Source organism: Dipteris shenzhenensis, chromosome 3 (assembly GCF_047967505.1).
Source record: "Dipteris shenzhenensis isolate YYH24624 ecotype China chromosome 3, Dip_SZ_1.0, whole genome shotgun sequence".
NCBI lineage: Eukaryota > Viridiplantae > Streptophyta > Polypodiopsida > Gleicheniales > Dipteridaceae > Dipteris > Dipteris shenzhenensis.
In genome coordinates, this window is record NC_141598.1 from 51,983,490 (window position 1) to 51,991,019 (window position 7,530).

Below are 7,530 nucleotides of genomic sequence, written 5' to 3' on the forward strand. Positions count from 1 at the left end.
GGTGCCACCTGTCCTATTCTGAAAGCGGGCAACTCTTTCGGGCAGGGTGCAGATTACGATCCTGAATAAATCTTAATGGAACGGCTGAGATTGCTTAAGCGCGACCCCAGCCTTTGACTGGAAATAACACACAATTTAAGATTATCAATCAAGTAGTAATTGTATTCTCTTTGTTAGCATTGCCTTCCAAGTAGCGCTATAGTTACACTTTTGCAAAAAAGTGTCTAAGACACTTTCTTGCCAAGTGTCCCCCTTCCATTTTGGTTTAATATCTCTCTCTCACACACACACTTTTTAGCTTTGCCTAGGAGGAAAGGCTATAGTGATGAGTCCATTTTATGAAAGATGACAAAAATGGTATTTTTGCCTTATTTGGGTGTCAATATGGCATTTGATTGTTTCTCCCCCTTTCTCTCTCTCTCTCTTCTTCTTCTTCTTGCTTGCTATTTTTGTCCCCATTTTTGGCTTGCCCAGGGGAAAGGCTATAGTAATCGTTTTCGTTGGGCTGAGATGATAAAGCTTCTAATTCTGGTTGGTCGGGTGTCCCCGTTCGAGGGGTAGTTGGGTCTTTTTTTGGACACGTGTGGGCGGGGAATTGGCTATCCACCGTCGCTATTTTTGTCCCCATTTTTATCCCCCCCTCTCTCTCTCTCTCTCTCTCTCTCTCTCTTCTTCTTTTTCTTGCTTGCTATTTGTGTCCCCATTTTTTTCTCCCCCTTTCTCTCTCTCTCTCTCCCTCTCTCTTCTTCTTCTCCTTCTTCTTCTTCTTCTTCTCTCCCTCATGAATGACTTTGATCATTCACCTTGTTTACTCCCCCCCCCCCCCTCTCTCTCTCTCTCTTTCTCTCTCTCTCTTCTTCTTCTTCTTGCTTGCTATTTTTGTCCCCATTTTTTACTCCCCCTTTCTCGCTATCTCTCTCTCCTTCTTCTTTTTGCTTGCTATTTTTATCCCCATTTTTTTCTCCCCCTTTCTCTCTCTCTCTCTTCTTCTTCTTCTTTTTCTTCTCTCTCACCTTCCAAGGGAGGCCCTTTTGAATGTATTCAACTTGTTTTAGTGAAATTCTCTCACAGTTTGCAAATCATTCGGACTTTCCTATGCATGGGCTTCCATGAGAGGTGCTGCAAATTAATCGATTATCCAATCATCTTGACAATTGTTCCATGAGAGGTAATCATCCAATCATCTTTACAATTGTTTTCCTTAGACACAACAAATTTGAAGGCAATTCTCACGAGTACTGGTAGTCACTTGTGATGTACACTCTTAGTCTTCAAGGGACGTGAATTTTGAGAGGTCAGTGCTCACGAGTACTTGTATTCTCACTTGTTATGTACGTTTTCTCAGCTCGGATGGAGCACTACTATCATCACAGCGCTCCTGAAGGGAGGTGCCTGCCCTCCGCCCTCTTTCAATGTTCCTTCCGCAGGGCTTTGGGGTCGAAACCCATCACACTCAGACAGAATCCAGTGACACCAATACATTCCCTGGGAGATCCTCTCCCCAATGTATCACAAACCGCCCCTCTGGACCTCTCCCTGCAATTCCTTCAGTGCGTGCGGTTCACCGCCCTTTTCTCAGATTCTGAGCGCACGGATCGTTCTCCTACACTCGCACTGTATTTACAGTTGCTGTATCTTTGCACCGGATTTCTTGTACGCAATCTTCTCCTTTTGCTCCACTTTTGCCAATGATAATTGGGCTATAGGACCTTGCCTTGTACAAAGTACTAGGTAGGTCTCATGGTCCCACAGCTTAGGCTGACCCTGTGTAGTCGTTCTGGCAGAGCTGAAAATGTGCTCCACAAAATGTTGCCTCAGTTGAAGGAGGTTAAGAAAATTTATGACCTTCAAGAGGAACGTTTAAACAAGCTTCCGGTGTCTAGAATAAACAAGTGGATGCATATGTATGTGAAGCGTGGAAGCATGGGAGATGCTCTCCACGTGTTTGAGAAAATGTCAAAGCGTGATGTGGTGTCATGGAACATTATGATCCTGGGTTATGCCAAGCTGAAAGAGGGTGCAAGAGCTTTGCAATTTTATGCCGGAATGCACCAGGAAGGCGTCCCAGCAGATCATGTAACCTTTGTTGGTGCGTTGAAGGCCTGCAGCGACCTGGCTGCACTAGAGGAGTGGAATCACGTTGATGGGAGTCCCATGAAAATGGGGTGCTTCATGAAAGGTAGTGCCATCCACGCTGAGATAGTAAAGAGCGGCTTTGAGTCGCACGTATTTGTTGGAACCAATTTACTGAATATGTATGCGAAATGTGGGAGCATGAAGGATGCACATAGTGTCTTTGATGAATTAGCTCATCGTAATGTAGTTACATGGAGTACCATGATCCTGGGGTATGCTGAGCGACAAGACTGTGCTCTGACTTTAGACTTATACGTGCAGATGCACCAGGCAGGTGTCCAACCAAATGATCGAACCTTTGTGGGAACATTGAAGGCTTGCACTAGCCTTGCAACACAGGAAGAGGAAAAGCAAGTTGATGGGAAATTTGTGAAAGTAGGTTGCTTGGTGAAGGGAAGAGCTATACACATCCAAGTTGTAAGGAGCGGTTTTGAGTTAGATGTATTTGTTGGAACTAATTTGGTAAATATGTATGCAAAATGTGGGAGCATGGAGGATGCACGTCGTGTCTTTGACGAATTGCCCCATCGTAATGTGGTAACATGGACTACTATGCTCCTGGGATACGTGGAGCAAGGGGATACTGCACTAGCCTTGGAATTGTATACGTGGATGCACCAGGAAGGTATCAAAGCAGATCATCGAGCCTTTGTTGGTGCATTGAAGGCTTGTGGTAGCTTGGCAGTTGCGCAAGAGGGGCAGCAAGTTGATGGCAAGTTTTCAAAAATGAGATGCCTTGTAAAAGGTCGAGTTATCCACTCCCATGTGGTCAAGAGTGGCTCTGAGCCAGATATATTCGTGGGAACTAACTTGATCAATATGTATGCCAAATGTGGGAGCATGAAGGATGCCCAGTCTGTCTTTGACAAATTGCCTCATTGTAATGAGGTTACATGGACTACCATGATCATGGGATATTCTGAACAAGGAAAAAGCAACGAGGCTTTTAGAATTTATGTGCAGATGCAAGAGCAAGGTCTTTCACCAAGTAGCTTTACCTTTGTCGCCATTCTGAAAGCTTGCGGTGACACAGCAGCTCTGGAAACTGGAAAGGAGCTCCATTCACAAATCAGCAGGGTTGGGTTTGAGACTGGTGCAATTGTGGCAAGCAGTCTTATTGACATGTATGCCAAATGTGGGAGCATGCTTGATGCCCAAGAGTTGTTTAATGCATTGGCCATAAGGAATGTTGTACACTGGAGTGCTTTGATTGCAGGATATGCTAGGCAGGGGGAGAGTGAACTTGTGTTTTATTTGTTTGAGAGACTGAGAAAGGAAGGTGTAGAGCCAAATGGGGTCACATTTCTTAGTGTCCTCACTGTATGCAGTCATGAGGGTCTAGTGGACAAGGGCCAGAAGTACTTTAAGACTATGAGCAGACAGTACGGTATAATCCCAACTATTGAACACTACAGCTGCATGGTTGATCTTCTTGGTCGTGCAGGCCTACTTGACGAGGCTATGTCAATGGTGGAGAAGATGCCTTTCCAACCTAGCGTTGTTATATGGTTGACCTTGTTGGGTGCTTGTCGAAACTGGAAGAATGTAGAAGTTGGAAGGCGTGCCTTTGAAAATGCTGTGAGATTGGATGAAAAACTTCTTGCAGCATATGTCTTGATGACAAACATATATGGAGATGTTCACATGTGGGAGGACTGCGACAGGATCCAGGTAATGAGAAACAAGAAGCAGCCTGGACAAAGCTGGTGGACTGATCGTAGTGGAATGGTGCATGCATTTGTTGCAGGAGATAGGACGCATCCCCAAAGCGAAGACATATATGCAAAGCTGGAAGATCTTTCCTTCAAAATGAAGGACTATATGGCACATAAATTTTTTGATGGTGAAAAGGAAGATGCACTGTGTGGGCACAGCGAACAGCTTGCAATTGCTTGTGCCCTAATCAATACACCTGCAGGGACAGGTAAAAAATCTGCATGTTTGTCAGGATTGTCACAATAGTACTGCTCTTATATCAACGATAGAACATCGAAATATTGTTCTTAGAGATGCAAGTCGCATTCACAATTTCAAGGATGGAAAGTGTCCTTGCGGGATCAATTGTTGATGACACTGCATCTACAGCATATTCTCTTGTTGGGGTTATCTGTCAATGTGCTGGGATGCTATGTCTGTGCTGGGATGCTATGTCTGTGCTGAGCTTTTGTGACACTTTCTGGTAAGACAAACATTGATATTCCTTCGACTATCGCAAAGTGGTGTGTGGACGAATCCAGTCACCTTATTTTGGGTGTCAGCTATCAGTATCAGTAGGCTAGAGTCCTGTATGGTAGTGTATCAGCCAGCCTTAGGACATGCCCGAATTTTTCAAGATCTACAAGGAAATATAATGTTAGTCCCGTAGACTGTGCCGGAACTCGGGTCTCATGTGGGTCTTAAGATAATAGACCATGCCCCCCTCCCCCCTCTACCTGCCTGGGGGGAAAAAGAACTGTCAAAGCAGCCATAAATTCAGTTTGACATAATTGTCAAATCAGAAGTTATCTAAATTGAACCAAACCTTGTATGTAGGCCAAGCTACACAGGAAGATCATATATTCACAATTTAGAATGATTTAAAAAAGACTTTTTGCAGTTGCCCCAGTTTGTATCTTTTATCCTAGTCATATTTTGCACTCACTGCATTTCATAAATTATATTTTGCATAGTCTTTAAAACGTGCTTCTTACTCCCTTGATTTTGTGTTTCCTGACCTCTATGTCAGTCATTAGTACTTCGTCCCAAATCTTGATCGCTATCAGTTTCACTCTAGTGGTTAGTGTTTTTCATACTTCTTGCTTGCTCATTGGTCAATTTTGGAAGAACTGTTGTGAGAAGCAATTTCCAACAGTTGGCCTTTGAAATCATCGCATTCAACTCCCTAAATATCTCCAAGCTACATTGATTTTGTTCTCCTCCAATGGGGAGCCTTCCATTTCAGCATTGCTTTTTGGCTCGTCTTTGCTTCGGTTCTTTGTCTGACTGCATTCTAGCTCTTTAGTGCTGTGATTCATCATCTGACTACTTTTAGACTCTTCTCTTAGTTCTACCAAGACATCTTTCTGCTTAAATGCCTCAGTTATTTGTGTGGCCATCTTCTTGTTTTCTTTCCGATGGATCTGTAGTTCTTTTGGCTCCTCTTGATTTGTTGAGTTCTTTTGGCTGCCTTGTGACCTTGTGACCACTTTTGTTTTGATGTGTGTGAACACCAAGCCTATAGTTCATCATTGTAGCATGCTTTCTGTAGCATATCTAGCTATTTTTTCCACAATCCGTAGTCCTTATGATGACCTCCCTTTTCGTAGAAGAAACATGTGTGTGATAGGATCATCTACATTCACTCTAAACTTGATTGACCTTTGTGGTCCTTTTGCTTTTGTTGAACAACGCTCTTTGATTGTGTGGCCTAGACGTTTGCAAATGTTGTAGTGTCATCAATCAATTTTGCACTTGATGCACCAAATTGCTCCTTTTTCAGGAGCTCCTCTTATTCCATCTCTTTGAAGGGCCTTTTCAGCTCCTTCCTTTTGTTGCTGATTTCGTTTTGACAACTAGTTCGTCGTCTCTTCTTCACCTCCATTGTCCATGATGATCCCCTTCTCAATCGCAATTGCCTTGTGTAGCAATTTGTTGTATGTTCTTGTTGGATTTGTGATTTCCATGTTATACCATTGCATTGCAATATGTTTGCGGTTCATAGGAAGCTCTGCAAACGGGAAAGACGATTCTCACCCTCTCGTCTTGTGTATTTTCTAAATTTGATCTCCGACTTTGGTCGTGCCATCATTGGTGATTTGCTGATTTGCTAATGGAGTTGCTCGTGCACTCCCTATTGCGTCTTCAATTCTCTTGAAATGCTTTGCACTTCCTTTGTGGATTTGGTGGGGTATTCCTTCCTGGTCCTTTGGGCCGTGATACCCCTTGGAAGTGGAGCCTTTGACTCTCTTGACCTTCTTTCACTCATGCCTATTTTGTTGTCCTTAGCATTATATCTAGTTTCAAACTGCTTAGGTTTCCTACTCTTCCTCGGCTTGAATTTCCTTGTCATTCAATGACAGGATTCTATGAGCTTACTCGTCCACTCTTCTCTTCTTTTTTGATGCCTTTGCTATTATGAGTTCTTGCATCCTCTATTGCACCTGACATTCGTTTCGTATTGATTCATTTTGTTTGCTTTTTGACCTGCACACTCTACCGATAACCCTCTCATAAAGGCAGTGCGTACCCATATAATTGTTAAAAATTAGGAGACAAGGGAGGCTCACGGGGAATGGAATGGATCCACAGTTTTTAAAGGAAGCACATTCCTTGAATCAGTAGATCTTGACACTTTTACTCTCTCTCTCTCTCTCTCTCTCCGCATCAAAAAATTGATGGAAGCCAAAGAAAAAGGTAGAGATGGAAGAGTCATCATCCTAGATAGGAAGCCCCCTCCTCCCCCTAAATAGGGACATGTAGACTATAGGACCATGAGTGCTTTGCCTTTTCTGTTTTGAATAGGAAAGGGACCTTGTGGTCTTCCCTAGGCAACCTTACAAAAACCTTTTGGGGGAAATACCATGACATTTACCGTCGCACGACGGGAACGTTTCTGCAAGGCTTGGCTTGTAGGTATTTTTTGCAACATCACCCCGAGAGGGATTAGATGGTTGTATAGTTTGCCACCCTGGTTATTAGCCCTTGTTACAGAGAATCCCTAGGCGTGAGGTGGGATCTCTGGCAGCAACAGGAGTGTCTTTCTGACAGCCAACATTTAATTTTCTGTTGATTTTCATGGTTAGCACCTTTATGGTATTTGCCAACTTGTATGATGGTTTTTTTAAAGCATCAATAGAAGTTCTTTTCTCTGGGAAAAAGAAAAAAAGAAAAAAAAAAGACCCATGACATCCCACATATAGATTAGAGTCTTGCATAGATGGAGTACATGGATCAAGAGTAGTTGTAATTCTCTTTTGCTCCCATCTGAAGGTGATCAGGAGGAGTGGCAAATCATTGGTATAGGTGAGCATGCCTAATATATTTGGATCCGATACTCAAAAATGTATACGTTATAGCATGCTACTTCCATCCATATACATTAGATTATGCTATGATTGCCTCAAGGATAGGACATGCATCTATTTCCTAGTATTGCATGGGGACATTTCGAGAGACATACAATTGGGGAGGTCTCCTGTTAGGAGCAACGCGAAAGTGGGATGCGTAAAATACAAAATACAAAAAGCACACAGAATGTAAGACACGGAGAGACACCGATAAACATGGTTTGTGAAGAACCAGACTTCTCGTGAATGCAAATGTGTGCAATGCATGCATAATTTGAATGCCAATTGACCCTCCAATGGGGAAGAACGCCCTCCTGAGAGTACTTGCTTCTATTTTAACCTACATGCA

At 43.1% G+C, this 7,530-nt stretch overlaps 1 protein-coding gene across 1 annotated transcript; it reads left to right on the forward strand.

The window, feature by feature from the left end:
• Positions 1–1,099: 1,099 nt before the first annotated feature.
• Positions 1,100–4,631, forward strand: LOC147903976 (putative pentatricopeptide repeat-containing protein At3g11460, mitochondrial). Its single transcript, XM_087372654.1, has 2 exons — positions 1,100–1,168; positions 1,346–4,631. The coding sequence occupies exon 2, from the start codon at positions 1,741–1,743 to the stop codon at positions 4,096–4,098; it is 2,358 nt and encodes a 785-aa protein (XP_087228780.1). The 5' UTR covers positions 1,100–1,168; positions 1,346–1,740; the 3' UTR covers positions 4,099–4,631.
• The last annotated feature ends 2,899 nt before the right edge of the window (positions 4,632–7,530 follow it).

Bases quoted from the DNA above. Each gene is read 5' to 3' on its own strand.
- LOC147903976 (XM_087372654.1), top strand. From the start codon at position 1,741: ATGGTCCCACAGCTTAGGCTGACCCTGTGTAGTCGTTCTGGCAGAGCT.